The sequence below is a fragment of the Lygodium microphyllum genome, chromosome 16 (genome assembly GCF_053477565.2).
Source record: "Lygodium microphyllum isolate KBCC chromosome 16, Lygodium_microphyllum_v1.1.10, whole genome shotgun sequence".
NCBI lineage: Eukaryota > Viridiplantae > Streptophyta > Polypodiopsida > Schizaeales > Lygodiaceae > Lygodium > Lygodium microphyllum.
In genome coordinates, this window is record NC_141150.1 from 14,480,138 (window position 1) to 14,503,934 (window position 23,797).

At 47.8% G+C, this 23,797-nt stretch overlaps 1 protein-coding gene across 5 annotated transcripts in view; it reads right to left on the reverse strand.

The window, feature by feature from the left end:
- Nucleotides 1-645: 645 nt before the first annotated feature.
- The window catches only part of LOC148022551 (uncharacterized), a 70,249-nt gene continuing 47,097 nt past the window's right edge, over nucleotides 646-23,797 (reverse strand). Inside the window, exons 3-14 of one of the 5 annotated variants that reach the window (XR_015693505.1) lie at nucleotides 5,333-5,389; nucleotides 5,181-5,236; nucleotides 4,849-5,077; nucleotides 4,384-4,470; nucleotides 4,222-4,299; nucleotides 4,069-4,140; nucleotides 3,919-3,983; nucleotides 3,597-3,822; nucleotides 3,417-3,505; nucleotides 2,673-2,787; nucleotides 1,775-2,544; nucleotides 646-1,312 (exon numbers count right to left, since the gene is read on the reverse strand). Coding sequence is in view for 3 of the 5 variants with exons in the window: in XM_087695497.1 (XP_087551623.1) it covers nucleotides 2,494-2,544; nucleotides 2,673-2,787; nucleotides 3,417-3,505; nucleotides 3,597-3,822; nucleotides 3,919-3,983; nucleotides 4,069-4,140; nucleotides 4,222-4,299; nucleotides 4,384-4,470; nucleotides 4,849-5,077; nucleotides 5,181-5,236; nucleotides 5,333-5,389 (1,125 nt within the window). In the remaining 2 variants the exon portion in view is untranslated. Of the gene's footprint in view, nucleotides 1,313-1,339; nucleotides 2,545-2,672; nucleotides 2,788-2,816; nucleotides 3,318-3,416; nucleotides 3,506-3,596; nucleotides 3,823-3,918; nucleotides 3,984-4,068; nucleotides 4,141-4,221; nucleotides 4,300-4,383; nucleotides 4,471-4,848; nucleotides 5,078-5,180; nucleotides 5,237-5,332; nucleotides 5,390-23,797 lie in introns of those variants that run through there. The other 4 variants (XM_087695498.1, XR_015693506.1, XM_087695497.1 and 1 more) reach the window with 4 other exon arrangements.

Here is a 23,797-nt window from a genome sequence, read left to right on the forward strand (position 1 = left end):
CTTCACTCTTACGAAGGAGCTTAATGAGGTTGATCAATATTTTTATCAAAAGATCCAAATGTGCAGTGTACAAGTGCAATATGTCTAGGAAGCTACAATTATTACCTATTCTTGAAGAAGGGTACACAAACAAAGCTCCAATATTTGCTCAAATTTGAGGGCCACCCCATACACAATGCAACATAGTCAAAAAGGTCTAAATTTGATTGTAACTCTTTACCTTTGTTCCAAATGCTATGCAACTAAGGAAAACTACACTTTTAGTGGGGGTGGACTATAATGCACCTTGACATTGCTTACATATATGTACTCGTACACTCCAGAACCGATGGGACAAGGACAAGTGAGACCGCAAAAGAGCCACATGGGCACAAGATTGCACACGGGAGATTTCAAGATTCGCACTAATAAACATGGCTACAATGTGTAGGTTGGTGAACAATATTCCACATTATAATTTACATTAATAAACACACTGTGGCAATGTTGACACGACTCAATGTTTTAACATTAAAAATGTCTTGATTGCATGATACTTAATAGAGTGATTTCCCACTAAAATTGAGGAAAATAAAAAGTCCAAAAATCAAGGGAATCTTTTTTCATATTCCATTTGTACCTCCTACAAAGACCCACAAAAAGAAGTCTAGCTAATGCATTGGAGTGTTTGAGAGAGGAGCTTTTCATGCCAAATCGCAACTAGAGATTTAAGCTTACACCAGAACAATGTAGCCCAAATAGCAAAACAACTTCAAGGAATCATGGTGAAGAGAGTTCCCTCAAAGATGATACCTGAATAGATCTCCATAACATCTTTTGCTCTCGTACCATCCCTAGTATTCATTGTCAAATTAGGTTCAATGTGTTCCAACTCCCTATATTAGAAACCAATAAAGTGAACTTCCTCAAGCATATTCGACGACGTTGAGAAACAATAATTTGGTAAAATAATCTCGTAGGCATCATCCAACTCGAGGATATTTTCTTTTATCTTTGGATAGATATGTGGCTTTGACTTTAACTAGGTAAAGCCAATATTGATAATCAATGATGCTGCTCCAAAATTAAGCAAGTGAACCTCAATAAGTACAAAGCTCCAAGAGATGGAATCCTAGGTATCTTTAATGGAGAAAGGCCATGATCCAACTTTCAGGAACAACAATCTTCCTCCAGGCTAACAGCCTCATATCTCATAATCAGCAAGGCATTTGCATGTGCAATGCTCCATCTCCACCTCCCATGTGACACCTTATACCTTTTCCATCTCGTCTCCTTTGTAGGATGAAGTTAGCCATCTTAAGCACTTTTTTCTCTGTACAAGCAGGAGTAACATTAAGGCACTATGCATGTTCCCAAAGTGTGAATATCAACAATATTGAATCAATCACTTGGTGTATTGATGTGGCAAACATTTAAATATCTACTTTCCACATAACTAGCCTACAATCTCACTCTTCACCCAGAAAAAGAAACCAGTGCTACAACATTAGTGCCAAGAGACTTTTGTTCAACCTTTGTTGTGTGAACATGAAATCAATCAACTCTGCAACTGGTCTTTGCACATTGAATTTCCTTAATAAAAATTACTACATTAGAAAAATTATGTGGCTTTTGTAAGAAAAGATGGTACTCTTTGACACTTGTTTTGGTGATGTGGAAACAATCACTCCACTATTTGCATGGTCCAAAATAGACTCATTGTAGCCTAAAGACTTCTAACTGCATAATAGGCATCAACTGCAAGCACCACATGTTCTTGCTTAAACCTTTTTACCATGTATGTTAAGAGTGTTTCCCGCTTCAGCAATATTGATGGTGCTTCAAACAAAGTACTCATGTAAATGAGTATTACAGTACAAGCTGTCAGATGCAGTGGAAGCATAAAACAATCAGAGTCTCCACAGATCGTCTTGAGTCCTTCCAACTGCACCAATGATCAACCTACCTACTCAAAGCAGTCTTAAGCCAATGTGATCAGCATGTTTCAACCTGATTACAATAGAGCCTCTGGGTACTCATTCCCTTTCGGATGACAAAACAGGATAAGGATCATGAGGCTGAGGTGTATCTGAGCATAATGAGCATAGACTCTATGCACATTCAATGCTGAAGAATACCTTCCCGCAATCATCAATTGTTGAAATTTGACTTGCAGACATGCTAAGGCATCTGCACGAAACGTAAACCATGCTAGTAATGAAACCAAGTCACTGCCAGAATGCCATTGCTCCAACATGACTGCAGAACCTGGTACAGAAGTTACAAAACCTCAAAAGTATAGGCTCTGTTAGAAGTTTCCAAACCTCAGCTCCAACACTATTGCGGAACCTGGAACAGGAGTTTCAAAATCTCAGAAGTGTAGGCTCTTTCATTGACTGAATATATCTTTAACCTGCCTCCATACATTAAATTTTAACTCTTTAAAAAATTGTACAAAAAAGAGCCTGAAATTCCAAGTCTTGGTTCCACATGCTTGCTTCAGCCTGATCACATTCACTGCACTTTCAAGCAGTCAGGAAACTTGGCCTCGTATTCCCGCGGTGCCTACATAAGTCCATCACCAAACAGGTAACTTAGTGTTCTGAAAACATGAACATCAGGAAGGTATAAAATATTTACTCCGGCCATATCCTGGTGGGTTTTACAAGATAGGATGAGACAAAAGGCCTTACAAGAAAAATGGCTGTCAGCATTTTTCCAGCAAACCAACGCCCATGAAGACCTTTTTGTGCATTTGCAGCAGAATTCATGTTATCAAACCGAAGGTAGACATGTCCCGCGCTGTTTCTGCAGCATAAAACAACTTAAAATCCAGTAGATACTTGTATGCATTGTACTTCTGATTTCAGAACAAACTGAAAAACTTTTTGAAATGGCTTTGCAGTTTCTTGAAAAATTATTTCATGCAAAATTGAATAACCTACAGAGTCAAAAGGTCAAATTGAATAAATTCAACTTAAAACAGGCTAGCTCAACTTGGTCGCTCTCCTACATCATGTGTTTGGGCTTTCTACTGCCAAGTGCCTATGTTCTCTAAGCAAAGGATAATGTTCCAACTACACAGGCAAACAACTCGGCCTCCACATTCGTCTGATGGTAAATAACTGTAACACACCTACAGGATACAAGCTTCAACAAAGTATGCTTCCTTTAGGGGAAGGACCGCTTGTTGTCTACACATTTAGCAGGCCTAGTCACTTCTGACAGCGAAAATCGAAGATCATAGCAGGAGCAGGGTCCTTAATTAGGCATTCATCACATAATTAAGCAAGGCCATGTCCCAAGGCGCACGTGTCCTGAACAATGAAGCAGTGTCCCTGGAATATTCCACATCATGTATTCTTGATTAGAGGTATTTCATGGGATGTTTGAGTGAGTCCCAAACAATAATAGATCAGCAATGCCCAGAGACTTACTTGTCCACAAAAATATGCTTCACGTTGCCAAACTTTGCACACTCTGACTGCACCTCGTCCTTGATATCGAGATCAAAGTCTGGCTCTGTCTGTTTTTATTAACACACCAGACTCTATTACTCTGAAGGCACACTTAATGCCCAACATAAACTAATAAATCGAATCAAACTCTATCAATACCTCAGTTGTAGGATCAAACATATTCTTCAGCAATAGGCAGTCTGTAGGAGCAACCACAGCAGCCGTACTTTGCGACATAGCACCCAAGCCAGGGTTAGGTATACCAATCATGCCTGATATTCCTCCCTGCCCAAGACCTGAGCCCTGTACAAGTGGCGAAACTGTGGCCGGAGCAGAAACTCCAGCAAGCACACCAAGAGATGTTGAAAGCGGTTGTGTAGCCATACTGAACAAAGATAAAACCATAACAGATTTCAGAATTTTGATACAAGCAATGGGAGTCCCAATGCAGTATACAACTTCCAAGCGCAATGACAAATACCTAGAGATTGTGCCACTCCGATCCAGTTTCTGCATGAGAAGGGCTCGTGAACGAGCAGTGAGAGACTGCCATTTTCAAGCACAAGTTAGTCACTCAATCCTATTTTCCATGGAAGAAACTCAAATTTCCGAATCTCTGTACTAAGCTTACCACACCACCACCTTCGTCATCATCAAGCTCTACTCCAGTTTCTTGCATATTCTGGTCAGTAACAGCTACCACCTGTAACAAAATGTAAGATCGCTACATATTGACTTACACTCTATCAACTAAAATCTTCTTCCAGCTAAAGTACGAGGCAACCTTGATAAGACGTCCAGCAAGTTCAAGAATACCATTGAGGGCCTGTTGAGCTGACCGAGCATCCTCTAACTTTGCATACTGCAAGAGATAATGAAGGTAATAAAAAACTTACAAAGAGAATGTAACAGCAGTGAGCACAAAATTCTTAACATTGTTACTTACTTGAACAAATCCGTAACCTTTACACTGGCCTGTCTCGGGTTCTGTAGGAAGTTGAACAAGTTCTACTGGACCAAAAGGCTCAAACACCTATAAAAAACCAATGTTAGCATAACAGAACAAGCCTTGGCCTTGAAACTAACTACTTGATCTTCTAGCCCTCTTCTTACGGCCCTCAGCAAGTTTTCAAAGCTATCAATGAAATGGACTCTGTTGATATGAGCTCCACCTTGATATCCCAAAAAATCTAAAATCCCTGATGCCCTGCAGAAAATGGCAAAGTCATAATCACCTACCTGGAAGAAATGAACCTTCATAGAAACAAGGGGACGTCATGCACAAATGTTCCCATGGAAGAGGCAATCATTAGAGGATCATTATATGGCCTTCCACGAGCAGAGGGAGAATCCAGCTCTACATCTAACTCCTAGAATACCAGATAGAAACAATAGGACATTAATCGTTCACCTGTCTGAGTTGATCCTCTGTTATGTTGTAGTGCAGGTTCCCAACATATAGACGCCTAGCACCTCCAGAGTAAGGCCCCATCATCCCACCAGCTCCAGCTCCTGCAGTTGACTGAACAAGATTTTTTTCTGCCTCTGAAGGCTTCACCATCACTGGCTGACCAAGAAGAGGCTGACCTGTCAATGCAATTGCCATTGGCACTGACATAGCATCGTAAAACTCGATATAACTGCAGGCAGCTTGAAAATAATTAGTTCCAAAATTCACAGAACCAGACAGGCATTTCAACTGTTTAACCTATCACTGAACCTAACGACTAAAAGCTTTCTTACCCAACTCCTTTAGAGCGTCTGGAATTTCTGTCCATGATAAGCCTCACATCCCGGACCTAGTAACACAATAAACCCACTGAATAGTGAGGCTCCAGCAAGGCTTCCAATAATGATGCAAAGTTTTTGATAGCGCATAAACCAAGAGCACTAACCTTTCCTGCTCTCGAGAAAAATTCGTATACGTCCCTCTCATCAGCCTTTAAAGAGATCTAGAAGTCACAGAAAAAATACTGAATTATGGGATATCAATCAGCTAGACTGACTGGAAATTTTTGAGGACCAACGATTTTCAAAGAACCTGGACAGCCTACACATTCAAACACAGAATACCAATGCTCAAACATAAACACCATGGAATACCAAAGCTCTAAAGATCACCAATTTTCATTCAAATAAACTTCTAGAATCTAGTTGATAACTTATCAAGAAAAGGATATTCCAATCCCTAAAAATGGCATGTAGGTGAGAGTACCTCAGGGCCTACAGTGTGCACATGTCGTGATCACACGAGGTATCACATAAATGAGCCCTAAATGAGTTCCTTTTTGAGGACCCCGTAACTGTCCTAGCCTTTAGGGCTACTCACACTAGGTGAACCAATGGCCAATCTATAAGCACCCATTGAATATCCTTGTGTGTGGATAAGGTCCTTGGAGATACCTCAACACTCAACTTAGAGGGCTGTTTCTTTACATCAAAAGGAAATGCAAGGGAGTCTTTGCCTCAAATGGATGTAATTTCTTCTATCACCTTAGACTTGAGCATTTAAGCCCAAAACAGTATGGAAAACACTTTTTGATGCCTAATTTGCATCTTAAGAAGGTTGTGCTCCTCTATTGCTCGAATGTCCATTCACCCATAGTGCAACTAGCAAAATTTTTCTCTAACTTTGCATGAAGATGATGTGAGAGAGCGCAACAAAAGAGACACAAACACAAAGAGAGAAGGGAAGAGAGACAAATGAACACAGAGAAGGGAAGGAATAAGCTGCACTGATCTGAAAATGACTCCTGAATACAAGAGAATTCATCAGTCCCTACATGCAACTCAAGGTGTCAATGAGGGCATCAGATTAGGCTGTTAAGGAAGAAAATGCAAGCTGAACGCATGTGCCAGGACGGGTTTTAGGTTTTCGTGTGCGGGGGTTTGGTTTGAGCTAAAAATTCATTACCCACTGATTAGCTCTTTGAAACAGCCCCAAAACAGTCAATTACCAAAAGTTACATTCAACAGGGAACAGTTCTAGAGAATTTGTGTCTTGGGTAGTGTGAGCGGGTGTGGCTCTACCAAGCCAGGAGGCCCTACCAAGCCTACCAAGCCAGGAGGCTGCCATAAATGCAGTCTGACCTGATCAAAGAGTGGCCGCCTCAAAACCACCCCTGCCAATATGAATGCAGCTAGTATGAGACACAAAACTGAAATGCGCTTGAGCCAGATCACTCATTGGCAGTGTGAACACACTAAAATAGAAATGCAAGTGTGGAAACTGAAATGGTCCAATCTGTGGAAAGCCAATCTTTGCCAACATGCAAAGGAGCCATACCGCCTCATGTGCAATAGAGCAAAGGATAGAGGACACCACCTCTATAAAAGATAAAGCCATGGAAAGCTAATTCATGTTGCTCTAAGAGATAGCTCCTAATCCAAGTGAAAGAGTGAATCCTACAAAGGAGCATCAAGTATCAACCTCTCTAGCCCAATCAGAGTCACTCCAACCTGCAAGAGTGGCTCCCTCTCCATACATGATTCCATAGGATCGAGACCCCTGTAAATAGTTTAGAATGCAAAGTGCAGCTCGTTAGTGAGTCTGCAATGGAGTCTTCATGAAGAAAGACAAGAATGTGAAGATATGCTAGGATTTACACTTAGGAAACAGCATGTATGACCAAGACTAAAATGTTGGGAATAAAGGGCCATCGTGCCTTTTACATGTACACGGGTGTGAGCCAAGCGGAGGCCACGCGAATGACAGGTCGCATGACTAACACCCGACGGGCAAGCGACCAGGCGACGACCTGTAGGCGCCGACGGGTGGGTCAACGAACCCCAAGTCATATATTTTTTCTTAATTAAAAATTTTTCCCCCTTTCCCTTGAGGGCATTTGTGCGTGTAAGCACAGTTCACGATTTTGGGCAAATTTGTGCCAAAAATTTGGGGATTTGTCCAAATTTGATGTGAGCAAGACACAACAATGATATTTGTCTCAAAAATTGCAGGAATTTGTGACATTTTGTCTCCAACATTTGGGGCTTTTCATGTATATGCAAGAATTGGGCTGAAATCTACCCAATTTCTCGACATTGATGCACATTGAACCCTATTCAATTTGAGGCTTTTGCTGTTTGGGTGAAATTTGTGCACCATTTGGTCATTTTATGTACATGCAGACTTCATTTCATGCAATCTGGACATCTAGTACTTGGAAAATTTTGGGGGTTTTGTTGAAATTGCTCTATTTTGGCAAAATTGACATGTTCTATGCATGTAAAAGACAATGCAGATGTATGGTAGATACTTTGAGCACAAAAATTTTGGAGCCTTTGACCGTGCGTGTCAAATTTTGTGCCTGTGGATGCATGTACAACAAAAATTGCAGCTAAAATTTGGGACTTCTCATGTAATGTGATGTATTTGCCCTTGAAATAGCTGTAATAAGTTGTGAAGTGCTATAGCACAAGGTCTAGTGCTTCTGAAAATTTATCTGCAGATCTGAAATCTCTGCTTCTACGTGGTTATTTATTGCTGGTTGGTACTTGTTTGTACCTTAGTCACTTGTGTGCAGTTTGGGCCTGCATTTGCTGTTTTCTTTTTTGTCACATTTGGGCTGAAAATCATGGCTGGCAGCAATGACAACATTTCATCTCATGCACATTAAGAAGCTTGAAGGAGCACATAACTTTGCAGTCTGGCAAAAATAGTGCTACAATATCCTGTTGCACAAGAAGTAGGCAAAGCCAATTAAGACCAAAGCGGCAAACCCTACAGATATGGAACAGGAAGACTAGGATGAGTTAAATGAGCTTGCACGCTCAACCACCATCGAGCTATCGATTTCTAATACCTTGTTGTTTAACATGGAAGGTTTGGATTCTGCCTATGCTATTTGGACTCCACTGGAAGAACTGTAAGCCCAAAAGAGTGCTGCAAGCAAAGTTTATTGGCTGAAAAAGCTTATTTGTTTGCGTATGAAAGAGGGTACAACAATGTCTACTCACTTGAGTGAGTTTAACTCCATTTTCAGCCAGCCGGTTGCCTTGAAGTTCTTGATTGATTAAGAATTTAAGGCTATGTTCTTGCTTTGCACCCTGCCAGAGAGTTGGGATACATTTAGGAATGCTATGAGCAATTCTAATGCGATCCTTCTATACGCTGATGTAGAGAGTGCTTTACTCATGGAAGAAATGAATCAGCAGAACAATGCAACCAGTTGTCAGAGTGCAGCGATGCGGAAGCCTAGGACAAAGACTGAGAGAGAGTGAACACAAAGAGAAGCGAGACAAAGAAAAGGAGACAGTGTAAACGCAGAAAATCTGCAGTGTAGTATGCTGTATAAGAGTGCAGAAATATACACGGGGGCAAAGGAAATATCTGCGTGTGTCTCCGACTTGATGACCACGATCTCCGTCAGCCCGAGCACAAACTGTCTTAGCCAACAAATCTCAAGACCAGAATCTTAAGTCAATAGAATGACTGAGTGTGCCACAAACTGGCTATAAATAGCCAGAAAAATAGGCAATAACAGCACCAGGTCGGCTGCAATAAATGCAGCTGACTGCAGTAAAATTGGCTGATTGTGCAGTCCAACTGGATAGAACTGCTGTCCGACTGCACCAGTGCCACGTGGCATCCTGCCGTACTACTGACGTGTCCTCTGCGCTGACGTGGAGCCTGCTGTACTCTGCTGTCCACAGACTGTCCAGGAAATGGCTGTCTAACACCCCCTCTCAGATCCTAGATAGGTCAAAAGACTGAGGGATGCTGCCGAAGAAGAGCCTCGGGAAGAGCGTCCATAAACAAATCTGCAAGATTATCCTACGTCTTGTAATACTCCACATCAATGGTCCCATCCAGAAGCTTCTCCCGAATGAAGTGATACTGGATCTCAATGTGCTCCATCCGAGCATGAAATACAGGATTCCGTACCAAGGCAATGCAACTCTCATGGTCGCACCGCAAAAGAGTAAGGCGAGTCTAGGGGCAGCCAAGCTCCTCCAACAATCTCCAAAGCCACACAACCTCACATATGGAGGAAGACGCAGCCCGATACTCTGCCTCAGTAGAAGAAAGGGCTACCGTGTGCTGCTTCTTGCTACTCCAAGAGATAATACCTGTACCCAACGTAAAACAGTAGCTTGTAGTAGAACGTCGGTGGTCCACATCGCCAGCCCAATCCGAGTCACTCCAACGTGCAATAACCAAATCTGAAGCATCTATACCTGCCGGATAAGAAATCCCTAAGTCAGAGGTCTCCCTTAAATACCGAAGAATCCTCAAGGCAGCCTGCCAATGCATCTATTTGGGTTCAGTCATGAACCCTGCCAAAAGACCCACAGCAAAACAAAGATCAACACGAGTGTTGAGAAGCCAAATCAAGGATCCAATCAACTGACGATAGTGTGAAGCATCCATCATGGGAGAATCTGAGTGTGAAGTGGCCTTCTAGTTCGAATCCATAGGAGTAGTAATGGGCCGACAAGTCTCCATCTCAAAGTCACCAAGAGCTCCTGAACGTACCTCTACTAAGAGATGAAAATCCCCCTCTGAGACTGATAAATCTCGTGACCCAAGAATAAATGAAGAAGCCCCAAATCCGTCATCTCGAATGCCTGATGTAAAGTTTTCTTGGTTTCTCAGACCTTCTGTGCATGATCCCCTGTCAGAATCAAATCATCAACATAGAACACAAACAACACACGACCAACCTCAAAAGTGTGCACATAAAGCTGCGGATCGGCTTGGAGCACTGATATCCCAACTTCGACTGAAGAAATGAGTCAATCTTCTCGTTCCATGCACATGGAGCCTGCTTGAGACCATACAAGGCCTTCTTCAACCTGAAAACTTTCCCATCCGAGGATCCAAAGCCAGGAGGCTGCTCAACATAGATCTCCTCCTGCAAGTCGCCATTCAGAAAGACTGACTTCAAATCCAACTGATAGACAGGCCATCTCCTATAGCCAGCCAAGGCAAGAACAACTCGAATAGTCGCCATACTAGCAGTGGGGGCAAAAGTATCATGAAAATCAATGCCTAGGCGCTGAGCAAAACCTTTAGCAACAAGGCGAGCCTTGTGCTTGTCCAAAGAACCATCGCTAAGATACTTGGTCTTGAAGACCCACTTGACACCAATCACCATCTTGTGGGAGAGACGAGGCACAAGAGACCAAGTGCCATTCCTCTCAATAGCCTCCAACTCAGCTTCCATAGCCTTCCGCCAAAGATCAGATTGCAAAGCCTCCTTCACGAAAGTGGGTTCACGATCCTACATAACACGGGTCAGCAAACAATAGTTGAAGCAAACAAGCTCCGAAGAATGTGCCTGGTTCCTCTGGGACCTCCGTGGTCCATCTTGCGAGTCCCACTCCTCCGGGTCCCCCTCGATCCCTGAATCTCAGAGTGTGTCATGAGCTCAATGAGGAGGCCGGACCTCGTCCCGTCACTCTCCATCTGCTGAAGACTCCAGAACATCCACCAATGGAAGCTCCTCGAGGACGGCCGGTGGAAGTGAAGACTCGAAATCAGAAGAAGAATCTCCATCAAAAGACTCTTGACTCCAAAGAAACTGTCTCGAGAGCCCAACTCTCCCATGGATCTCCAAGAACGAGATGCTCCTCACCCCCCTCTATGGCCGGAACTTCCAGGAACCGCACATCTCGGCTCATGTAAACATCCCGCTCGACGGGATCAAATAGAGGATAACCTTGGGACTAGGAGATGTAGCCAACAAAAACCTGTCGTCGGGAAGCCACCTTGAACTTGTCACGCTGCGTCTTCGGAATGTGCACATAAGCATCACACCCAAAGATCTTGAAATAAGAGACATCAGGCTTAGTCCCGAAGTAAGCCTCAAAAGGTGTCATCCTATCAACGGCAGAAGTAGAAGATCCATTGAGGATGTGAACTACGGTAGCCACTACCTTGGCCCACAGAAACTGAGGTATGTGTCGGTGCTCCATCATACTAAGCGCCATCTTGATCTCACTTCGGTTCATCCGCTCCAAAATCCCATTCTCTTGGGGAGTGTTGGTGTTAGCAAACTCCTAGTGAATGCCCCTATCTGCACAAAAACGAGCAAAACGATCCCCCCCCCCCCCAGCGATGTATCCGCCTATCCCACGCCCGCTTGTTGTTCATCCTCACCCCGCCAACTCGCCCCCGCCTGAGCTCGCCCTATCCCCCCAGCTGAGGGCTTGAAACCCTGCCTCCTCCACTCTGACCCCCCCCTGCCTCCTACGCCTCTTTTGTACTATAGCCCTAGCCCCATCCGACAAGCCCAACACCCACGATGTGGACATTGTGAGCCGGCCTACATTGGTGCCCAACAACCCCTCCCCCAACCATGAAAAAAGGCATCCCCTCCCCCCTCCTCCTCTAGTTGCTCCCTCCCTCTATAACAACTTCCCCTCCCCCTCCAGCGCAGCGTAGCAACGTGTTTGGCAGGTTCTCAACAAGGACGCGCAATGGAAACCTCTGGTCAGACGCCGGTGCATTCTGCGAGTACCCCCCAGTCAAACACCTTGTGCGTCGTCCCCCGTGAGGAACAGCTGTTAGCCGCCCGTGCCACAACGTTAGAGCTTAAAGAAACAGCAATCTTTGGTCAGGTAGTAGGTTCTAATGGGTCAAGGGATCTTCATGGTTCGACTCACCTCAGCTGACACAGCCCGTAAGTTACTAGCCAGTTCACCCTATGCTTCCACGAAGGGGGTCATCTACATGGTCCCTTGGTACAGTGGCTTCATCGTGGAGGCATTTGCGCTCCACAACAAGTTCCTTAGACACCCGGTTACCCTTCTCTTCCCCGAACTGGCGATAGAGTATCGCCAGTTGGTGGAAGACTTTGGACGGCTCTTCAGCACTGTCCTTCCCGCCTCTTTCGCAGCCGTAGTGACAGCTGCAGGAGTCCCAAAGATACAGGTGGCAGTGAAAGAGACCAAGAATATTCCACAATTCCTAGAGATTGAAACAAGCCGACACTCCTTCAAGCAGCACGTCATTGTAATTGGGCAGCCAGGGCAGCGCCTGCGCTGCCATGACTTTGGGCACTAAGCCGTAGAGTGCACGCACTTCGGAGCCGAGGCAACTTCGCTGACAAGCCTACAGGTGGATGCGGACGTTTTCACACGAGTACAAAGACGACAGAGAGGGAGACGGTAGGGGGAGCCGCAAGCAACTCCTCAAACACAGCCACAGCAAGGAGCAGGAGGGCAAGCATCCGCCCCCCCCCGACAAAGCACCACGCGGGACCCCCCTGCTCGCTCTACCCGACAAGTCTACATGTCTACACATCCAACCCCCAAAAAGGCGTCACAGGCCGCCTCACCCGAGAGCCCACAGCCCACAGCCCCCACCCCCTCCACCCTCCCCCACGACTTTCCCCCCAACCCTAGTCCACAACCCCCTTCCCTAGAGCTACTCCCCCCCCCCCCCAAAAAACACCCACTGGATGCCTCCGACCACCCTACCGTACCTCGATCCTCCCCCTCCTCACCATCCCCCCTGCCGACCAACCCCACCTGATCCCCACCCAATACAAGTAACCCTTCCCCCACCCATCCCCCCCCCCCCCTCTCACAGAAGGTAAGGAGCCCCAAACGCCGACATCTTCCACCCACTGGCAATCTAGCCCCCCCTCACACAACCACCAGTTCATCAGTCCATGCTGCCTGTCACACTTTCTCGAGACAGGCACAACTGCTACCACAGGAGTTTTTTTGCAATGGACCGTTGTCTTACTTGAGAGTTGCAGAGCGGAGTGTTCCCACTACCCTTGGAGGTGGGAATCTTCGTGGTACGCAAGTCTAAGAGCAGCAAGGTCCATCTACTAGCACCACCGGATGGACAAAACTACGCCTTCTTCCTTCAGATCTCTCACACAGGAGACGGAACGACTACTCAAATAAAGGAGGAGGTGAAGAGCCAGGAGACAGACCACATCTCCCAGTGGATGGGAGAAGGTGGACTAGCACTTTTCTCCCAGCAGTGGCCAGGTTGCTTGATGGACATAAACTCGTGGGCTAGGGCCGAGGTCCCTCATCTGAGCATTATCTTTCGAGCCCCTCCGCAATGGAGAGCGCCGATGGATGTGATCGAGTGGCCCCTAGCACAAGTGGCCTGCTTCTAGCAATGTACAAAGTCTTGCCTCTCAACCAGGTTGATTGATGCCCTAGTAGTACCACTAGGCGCATCCATCAACCCCATGGTCCGCGCGAGGGCTACCATGGGGGAATGGAGTTCACCATCCAGGCCAGCAATGAAGCGTATACACAAGCCTCATAGTTCCTCTTCTTCGTCAACAGCTTCCACACCGAACAGATGCTTGTTCGGTCAGTCACAGATCTCCCTATGAGTTTACACCTTGCATCCTGGAATGTTAATATCCTCCACTATAGTGGGGCACGTGGTTCCAGGAAGTTGATTGTTTGGCAAGAGCTACAGCATGCCCTAATCGGACGGATTGACATCTTAATTCCACAGGAGCACAAGCTCACTCCCACCTGTTAGAGATCATAGCCTGATCAGGGGATCAGGGGCAGCAGGGCAGGTTTGGTGGCAGTCTGCACAGTCGGACTGTGCAGTCGGACTGCCACGTGGCAGTCCGACTGCCTGCAGCCCAGTCGGCTGCATTTAATGCAGCCGACCTGTCCTGGTTGCGCCCTATTTTCTGGCGCCCTCTTTTTGCCCCGGTTGTCAGCTATTTATACCCGACGTTCCCAGCAGTCTTACACACTTCTCTGACGCAGATTACAGACCGGTGACGCGCAGATTCTGTCTCTCTTCACAGATTTCAGACAGCAGACAGTGCAGACTGCAGCGGACTTCGAGGTGGACAGCAGGTTGCATCGTCGAGGTGGAGACACGCAGTCCAGCGCACTGCGCCCGTGTATATCTTTGTATTCAGCATTCTTTATACAGCAGATCTTCATCGTCCATTGTCTCTTTCTCTCCCTTCTCTCTCTGCGTTCTCTCTCTCTCAGTCCTACACTTCCGCACCGCTGCACTCTGACATGGTATCAGAGCAGTGTTTGAGGGCTGACTGAGCGCAGAATCAACCTGAAGAGGAGTTTCCATCGCGACACAAATTTGCGTTTTTTGCGTTTAAGGGCAGATAGGAGGGCTGCGCCTTGGAACAAGGCTGAAACGAGTGTGGGCGCACAGTAAAGGAGTATAGGTGGTGGATTTGCTGCTGTTAACTGCTGTTTGAAGCGGAGGAAGTTTGAGTTTTCAGCCTACAAGTGCAGGTTTTGCTTTTTCATCGCCTCCGGCGGGTGAAGAAGCTTCAGGACGCGGAAGAGCCTTAGCAGGCTGAGTTTTCCCAGTCAGAGGGGGCTGCTTTTGCGTTTGTGAAGGCATTGCAGGTGAAGATGTCTACAGAGATGGACTTGGAGTTCCAGGCGATTATGGACCGGAAGGTGCCTGTCTTACCGGCTCTTCCTACAGATCAGAAGCTCGACGGCGACAACTACCGCATTTGGCGCGTCATGATGTTGGCCATCCTTGAGTCCTATGATTTGGCGGAGTTGGTACAGGAGGAAATTGACCGGCTCTCGATGAGAGATGAGTCTAAACTCTCTTCCGATGCTCGTGCGGAGTTGGCCAAGGCCCAGTCTCATTGGGACAAACTGAATTCCAGGATTCGATCCTTTCTCTTTCTATCATGCACTACAGCCGTGATCGCTCACATCGAGCACTTGACAATGGCTCGGGAGATATGGCTGGAGCTTGATCAAATGTACAATCGGATGACCCTAATGAAGAGGGTTTCTTTGGAGGTACGGATGCGGACCTTGTCCGTAAATAAGTCTTCTTCGCTACGGGAACACATTAACAAGCTAAGGCAGCTACAGATGCAGGTTCAGAATGCGGGGAAGCCGATTTCCTCCGAAGACATGGCGATCACACTATTGTCCCAGTTGCCGCCACGATTTGGTACATTTTACTCTGCCCTTATTGCTTCGGGGCGAGAGTCTACTCTTCGGTGGGAAGAGTTGGTTCCTATGGTCTTGGACCAAGAGGAACAGTTAAAGGGACAGAATGCTTCCAAGTCGGAGGTGCTGACAGGTCAAGCCTCTCAGAAGAAGGGGAAGGACCAAAAGAAGAAGAAGGGGGATAACAAGTCCAAGAAGGACAAGGAGAAGGACAAGGACAAAGACTCCACATGCCATATTTGTGGAAAGACTGGCCATTGGAAGAAGGATTGCCCTGACAAAGACACGAAGGACACCAAGAAGAAGGATACCAAGGATTCTGGAGCGGTGACTGCACCCTCATCAGCTGCATTTCTTCATCTAGCTGTCATTGAGGACGCTTCACCGAATGCTTCTGATGCTACGATGACGGCTCCCCAAGCTCAAGAGTGGATTGTTGATAGTGGTGCCTCACGGCACATGACTCCTTCATCAGATGGTGTTGCCCAGCTGCGACCCTCGCGTGGGCAGATTCTCATTGGAGACAGCTCTTCAGTTTCTGTTGCAAGTCGGGGTAAGATGCAGCTTATTCCGGATGGACGAGGTGGTACCCATACCTCAGAGGTTTTGCATGTACCAGGATTAGGGTACCATCTCCTTTCAGTTCATAAGATTTGCTCCCTTGGTCTTTTGGTGGAGTTTGACAGTTCTACGGTGCGAGTCCTTGATCGTGGATCGAGGAAGGTTCTCTCATCTGGATATGAGGAGAACGGCATTTACAAACTGAAGTCTTCCACTGCCCTCTCTACTCTTCATCTTACCTCACAGTCACAGTCTGAGTTATGGCATGCTCGGTTTGGTCACCTGAACTATGACTATCTTCGGAGGGCATCACGTGGACAGCTTGTTCGAGGGTTGCCGGATATAGTGGTGAGCCAGCAACCATGTGTCTCCTGCATTCGAGGGAAGCAGCATAGAGATGCCATTCCCCACACAGCTTCGCGGCAGTCTACTTCACCGATGGAGCTAGTATCTACGGATCTATGTGGCCCTATGAGGAATGAGTCCCTTCATGGAAGCTCGTACTTCATGCTGATCGTGGATGACTATAGCAGGATGACATGGGCCTGTTTTTTGGCATTAAAGTCAGAAGCTTTCTCGCACTTCAAGGATTGGCTTCTCTTTGAGGAGAACCAATCAGGCCGGAAGTTGAAGACCTTGCAATCCGACAAGGGAGGTGAATTTGTGTCTAATGAGTTTGCTTGGTTTTGTGCAAATAGAGGAATTCACCAGGAGTTTGCCAATACCAATACTCCTCAAGAAAATGGTATTCTTGAACGGAAGAACCGCAGTGTGATGGAGATGGCGCGCACCATGATGGAGCACCGACAGACCCCTCAGGTTCTGTGGGCCTAGGCTGTGGCTACTGCAGTCCACATCCTTAATCGATCCCCTACTTCGGCCGTGGAAGGGATGACTCCATTTGAGGCTTATTTTGGAACGAAGCCAGATGTTTCTTACTTTCGGGTCTTTGGCTGTGATGCCTATGTTCACATTCCCAAGGCTCACCGTGATAAATTTGAAGCGGCTTCCCGAAAACAGGTATTTGTTGGCTACAGCTCCCAGTCCCAAGGCTACCGATTGTATGATCCCGTCAAGCGGGATGTGTACACTAGCCGTGATGTGCGGTTTGTGGAGGTTCCGACTACTTCAACGGGTGAGGAGTATCCCGTTCTTGGAGATCCAGGGGAGAGTTGGGCTCCTTCTACAGTTCCACTGGAGTCCGTGCCTTTTGATTATGATTCTGTTTCTGACACAGAGTCTACAGTTCCACCGGACACCTCTGAGGAGTTACCACCGGTGGATATTCCTGAGCTCTTGGTGTCTTTTGAGATGGAGGATTGTCGGGCCCTCTCTACTCCTATGGATCCGAACTGGAAGGCCACTTCCCATTCAGCTTCTCCTTTGGCGGATGCGTCCCGCTATCGACAATTGATTGGGTCCTTGATTTGGCTTCTCAACACCAGGGTTGATCTATGTTTTGCTGTTGGGCTCTTGGCAGGGTTCATGAGTGAACCTAAGACGGTGCATTGGCAGGCTGCTCAGAGGATACTTCGGTATCTGAGGGGGATGTCTGATTTAGGGATTCATTACCCCGCAGGGACAGATGGGTCAGATCTTGTACTTGCAGGTTGGAGCGACTCGGATTGGGCCGGTGACGTGGACCACAGGCGGTCTACTACAGGTTACTGTTTTACTTTGGGTGCAGGTGTTATTTCATGGAGTAGCAAGAAGCAGCCCACGGTAGCCCTTTCGTCTACTGAGGCGGAGTATCGGGCCGCGTCTTCCACCACATGCGAGGTTGTGTGGCTTCGGAGATTATTGGAGGAGCTTGGGTGCCCCCAGACTCGTCCTACATTGCTGCGATGTGACAATGAGAGTTGCATTGCCTTGGCAAGGAACCCTGTTTTTCATGCCCGGACGAAGCACATTGAGATCCAGTACCACTTCATCCGAGAAAAGCTTCTAGATGAGACCATCACTGTGGAGTATTGCAAGACGGAGGACAATCTTGCGGATTTGTTTACGAAGGCACTTCCTCAGGCTCTACTTCGGAGACATTCCAAATCCCTCAGGCTTCTGCTGTCCAGGCTCTGAGGGGGGGTGTTAGAGATCATCGCCTGATCAGGGGATCAGGGGCAGCAGGGCAGGTTTGGTGGCAGTCTGCACAGTCGGACTGCCACGTGGCAGTCCGACTGCCTGCAGCCCAGTCGGCTGCATTTAATGCAGCCGACCTGTCCTGGTTGCGCCCTATTTTCTGGCGCCCTCTTTTTGCCCCAGTTGTCGGCTATTTATACCCAACGTTCCCAGCAGTCTTACACACTTCTCTGACGCAGATTACAGACCGGTGACGCGCAGATTCTCTCTCTGTTCACAGATTTCAGACAGCAGACAGTGCAGACTGCAGCGGACTTCGAGATGAACAGCAGGTTGCATCGTCGAGGTGGAGACACGCAGTCCAGCGCACTGCGCCCGTGTATATCTTTGTATTCAGCATTCTTTATACAGCAGATCTTCATCGTCCATTGTCTCTTTCTCTCCCTTCTCTCTCTGCGTTCTCTCTCTCTCAGTCCTACGCTTCCGCACCGCTGCACTTTGACACCACCAAAGCCCAGCTAGTAGGGAAGGTACTCCCGGGCAGCTCGCACACTTACTGAGAGCACGCCATCGTTGCCCATGACAGGAGTGGAGGAGTATGCACCTCTATTGGTCCGAGTCTCATCGCCTGTGTACGAGATCACGGGACGATAGTGGTAGGGAGGATTCTATGGATCAGATTGGATATTGGGGACTCGTGCCTTGGAGTCCTCAATTTCTATGCCCCTACTGAGGTTAGGACACACAACAGGTTTTGGGTGGAGATCGCAAATGGACTCCCAAAGGTGGACTCTTCGATCGTTGGAGGAGACTTCAACAACCTAGAGGCTTTAGAGGACCAACAAGGCAAAAGGCAAAAACTACCAAAGCATGGATGGGGAGGAGCAGGAGACATGGGAGGTCTTTCTATTGGCAGTAGGAGCACGCGATGCCTCGAGAGACCCTGCCTTCCATAGGAGGGAGAGGTCGCTGGACTTCTCTTGGGGATACAGGCGGCTAGGTGGAATCCTGCTGGAGCGGTTTGGACAGGTTCTGTGTGGGAGAGTAGGGATCCTCTTGTGGGATGGCCAGATTGGGCAGTTGGCGGGCACCGCGTTGTCCGATCATTGACCGGTTCTCCTAACACTTGATCCCCCAGCATCTGCCCTAGACACAAGATTCTGTCGGATCCCTGACTCGATCTACAGGAGGGTGGAGGTGAAGAGACAAATTGAGCAAATTTGGACCAAGAAGTGGGGCAAGAGGGACCGAATCGCAGAGGAGGTTGTAGAGGTCCTAGCTGAGTCAAGTAGTATCTACCAGGAGGCAGCCATACAGGCCAGGCAACAAAGCTGGGAGGAGAGAGCACTCCGGTGGGACCTTGCAACCACGCAAAGATTATTACAAGAGGCACCGAGGGATCCCACCCTCCATACACAAGAGGTGCGCACGAGCAACCATCGCTGGCCTAGAGGACAAGCGCTCAGAGTTCTCTTTCCGCACCTAAGCAGCCTTCTGGGTACGGAAGGGGGACACGATGCGCAGGGAGTTTTTTCAGGTGCACTAGCCTTGCACCTCACAGGAGAGTAAATACGTAGCCTTCGGGATCAGTATGGGAGGACTTATTCTAGCCCAGACGAGGTGATAGAGATTGCCACCAACTACTACAAATGCCTTTTCCAACACGAGATAGCCTCAACTAGAGGACAGCGATATAGATAGCAGGTCTAGGATCACATCCCGTCCCTCGTCACAGAGGAGATGGGACACTCCCTCCTAGCCCCCTTCACAGAGAAGGAACACAGAACGGGCAAAAATGCCTGGGAGAGGATGGCCTCTCTAAGGCTTTCTTCACTACCTACTAGGAGGTGGTGAAGGACCCCCTACTGATGGTCTTCTAGGAGATTTTCACTTCAGGATAGATGCCAAGGAGTCTTTCGACAAGCCTCATCAATCTTCTCTCCAAAGGGGGAGACTAATTGGAGCTTTCCTAGTGGAGATTGATCACCTTATTATCAGTGGCTTATAACGCACTAGCAAAGATGATTGGTAGGCGACTACGCCATGTGCTTCCAGACATCATTCATGACACACAAACAGGCTTTGTCCAAGATAGGAGCATCCTAGACAATGTATTCACCTTCTTTGAGGCGACAGAGTGGGCTCAGCACAATGGGCAAGGACTAGCTATACTACCCTTGGATTTCAAGAAAGCTTATACAGGGTGGACAGGGGTTTCCTAGAGGGCACCATGGTGAGGTTGGGCTTCCCCTACGCTTGGATCCGTGCGGTCTCCGCACTTTACAGATCGTCTACTAGCACGGTTCTCATAGGTGCTAGATGAGGGAAGGAGTTTCGGTTGGAGAGATCGGTCCGGCAAGGCTGCCCCCTGGCCCCATACCTGTTCCTACTCTTTGCAGAGGCGATGTCTCACATCCTCAAGTCACGTGTAAGCGGGTTATGCGGCCTCCGACTTCCAATGAGAGAGGAGACTGAGTTGTTAGACTCAGAGTATGCAAATGATACAACACTACACATAGAGGATGATGAGTTGATGCTCGAGAGTGAGGCTGGATCTTGAGGTGTTCTATTCTGCAGTGGAAGCGAAAATCAACTGGCGAAAGTCGGTTGGTTTCCTCACAGACCCGAACTCTAGCACGGAGTGGGGTGTCCACCTGGGATTTAGATGGGTGAGCAAAGGGCAGACTGTCCATTACCTAGGGTTCCAAGCGGGACTCGACATCACTTCTGCCCAACACTTTCTTCCAGTCCTCGACTCTATTCTGAGAAAGCTGACCTACTAGAGCACTGCTCACCTCTCTCTAGCAGGTCGAGCCCTAGTGGTTAACCAAGTCCTCCTAGCGACGGCCTGGTACATCGCCTTGTGTTGGTGCTTCTCCTCATCCTGTGTAGTGTAGCTTCACCGCCTAGTGTGGAACTTCCTTTGGTTCGGGTCAGACGGCTCCTGGGATTCCAGGGCCAAGGTAGCCTAGGCGACCATCGTACGGCATCGGTTAGAGAGAGGGCTTGGGATCATAGACCCAAAGTATCAAAGTATGGCCCTCTTGGGAAACCTAGTAGTCCACAGCCTCACACCAAGAGGGCAAACTTGGAAGGTCCTATTGCAAAAGGGTCTTCAGGATTGTAGACTGAGGCTTGGCGGTGAGTCGAGGCCATCCCTGATATGGATCTTCACCACAGCCCAAATCACCCCCCCCCAGAATACCTTTCCTACGCAGCTTGCTCTACATGTCACAAGGCCTCCGTAAGGCACTAATCCAGAGCCCCCCACGCTGCTAGGAAGAGAGAGACCGTCAACTGGTGATCTAGAATCCCTAGGTCAGAGATCAAGAAGGGGCACAGATTGACGAGCGCCCCCACATCCAATGGGCGGGTTGGGAGGCCGGCTCAACTCGTACCATCAAGACATGGCGGGAGGTGTACAAGATGGTGGACGAGGAGGTGCTACAATGAATATCAGGATGCCAGAGAGAAGTGGAGTTGAGGAGAAGGGAGATAAACGCAGCAATACCTCAGGAGTGGCTTGCTCCCCCGGTACGAGATTCCATAGAGCCCGGGAAGGTATGGGCCGCTAGGTTTTCACCAACAGGCATCCCCCTACAAGTGGCAAGTAGAGTGGGCGGTGCTCCACCTAGGACCTTCACCGTGCAAGAGGGGGAGGCATCTGGCTCTTGACAGAGGGCAGCACGATGAGGGGATAGCTATCCTTTCATGGAGAAGGATCCGAGTGATTGGCCTTCAGGGAACGACATGGCAGTTGGACCCTTGGGAGGAGCTCAAGGAGTGGCGCCTCTGGATTTGGGAGGGCAGGCCACTTGATGAGCTGGAGTGGGATCTGGGAGAGTGGCTATGGCTGGCCTCTGCAGTCCCCAAGAAGCCACCGAGGTTCCTGGAGTACACTACCAGGATTGGCAGACACATACTAATACAGGAGGATATGGATTGGGCCCCGTCACATAGCACGCACTGTGCAGAGCACAGCATCACGGAGCCTTTCCGGCGGACCTTCTGGCGCCGCCTATGGAATAGCTAGAGAACGAGAAGGGTATCGTATTTCTTATGGCTCATGGCACATGGAGGCTTGGCGGTGGGAAGTTGGCTTGCCCAGATACAGAAGCAGGGAGGTTGTAAGCATTGCACACAACAGCCTCTAGAAACCCCAAACCACTGCCTTTGGTCGTGTGAGGTGGTGCAGCTTGTGTGAAGAGAAAGCATGCCGCATCCTTCGTCGTACCTAGCCTTGGATGTATCTCGTGGGGAGCTTTCTATTGGCAGGTAGTCAACCAAGGCCTTTACCTTCTGTATGAGGCCGGGATACAAGACACGATATTCATTATCGAGGCAATGTCGTGCACAGTGGTCGGTTTGGAGGCTCTACCCATTTGCCAGGTACTGGAGCCCGCAGCAGACCGCTCTGAGGTATGGGAGATCATAGGGAGTCTTATTGGATAGCATATCTAGAAGGCGCGGTATCAAGAGGCCTTTTGCGGAGAGTGTCTTTCAATACAGGCGACCTTAGCAAAGCTCTGGACCTCCATCATCCACTCCCTCCGCGGCCAATGGGATCAAGTGCAGGGCGAGTCCAGGGCTCGTCAGGAGCTCCGCTGTTATTTCATGCGCACTTGGGGTGGCCAAAACCTATTTTTCGTGATGCAAGCAGGCAGCCCCAGATGGCGATACACCCCCCCCTCCCCCCTCCCCTCCATGGCTTCTTACCCCCATCTCCCCTAGAACGCTCAAAGAGGCTTGTACATCTTATATATCTGTGACTCTGCATGAGCTCCAACTAGTCTGTTGAGCATGAGCACTTCCTTGTATTCACATTTTTTTCCTGAAGTAATATAATTAGCCACATTTTATTTGCAAAAAAAAAAAAGGTATGGTCACCATCGTACGCCCACTAGCAAGGCTTTGCCAATGAAACGCCTAACAAGGTGGTGAAGTGATCCTAGAATATACCTAAAAATAGATACGTAAAGAGCAATAGGTCAACCACTAGCACATTAATCAACTAAGCCTTTAGAAGTATTGACAGATATAGGCTACTAAGGCTATCCATGTGCCATATGTCCAATAGCCACTAGGACAGATGGTGCAGAAGTAGAAAGCGTACCCCCATTGGACTGGCCAGCTGGAGTGGAGTCAGTCACAGCAATCTACTATGGTTTTCTAGGTGGAAGACCTTGGTCCTTGGTACGACACTCCTTGTCCACATGACCCAACCCCTTGCAGTGTATGCAAAACCTATTTTTCTTCGGAATTTGGTGCCAGAGGGATCGTGTTTCTTTGGTTCCATCAGGGGAAGGTGTTGAGAAACCCTTCACCCACAATTTGCATTTTTACATTTTTGTGTTTTGTGTTTAGGGTTTGCAGCCCCCAAAAAGGGGCGCCATCCTAGACTGACTGTGTCTATTTATAGGCCACTCTCTCATTCATTCCTCACAGCTGATTCATTCAGTCTGTCACCTCTTCTCTCCAGCCTCTCCACTACCCTCACATTGCGGTTCGTGGTTCATGGATGTCTTCATCATCTTCCTTGTGCTACGGCACCCTTGTTTCCTTGTATCACATTCACTCCATGATTCAGATCTTCATCATTCCATTCATCAAAGTTTCTTTTCTCTTCTCTTCTCTTCTCCATGTTCGTCGAGTTCACTCCATGTTTCTCCCCGAAAACCCTACTGTCTCGCTGGTACATCATCTTTTGACATGGTATCAGAGCTAGATCTGCTCAAACGGCAGCAAAGATCCTCCACTCCAATGAAGGCAAAGACCGGTGGCGGCATCCACTTCTCTTCTTCTTCTACTGCATCAAAATCTCATTTTTGCAGGTT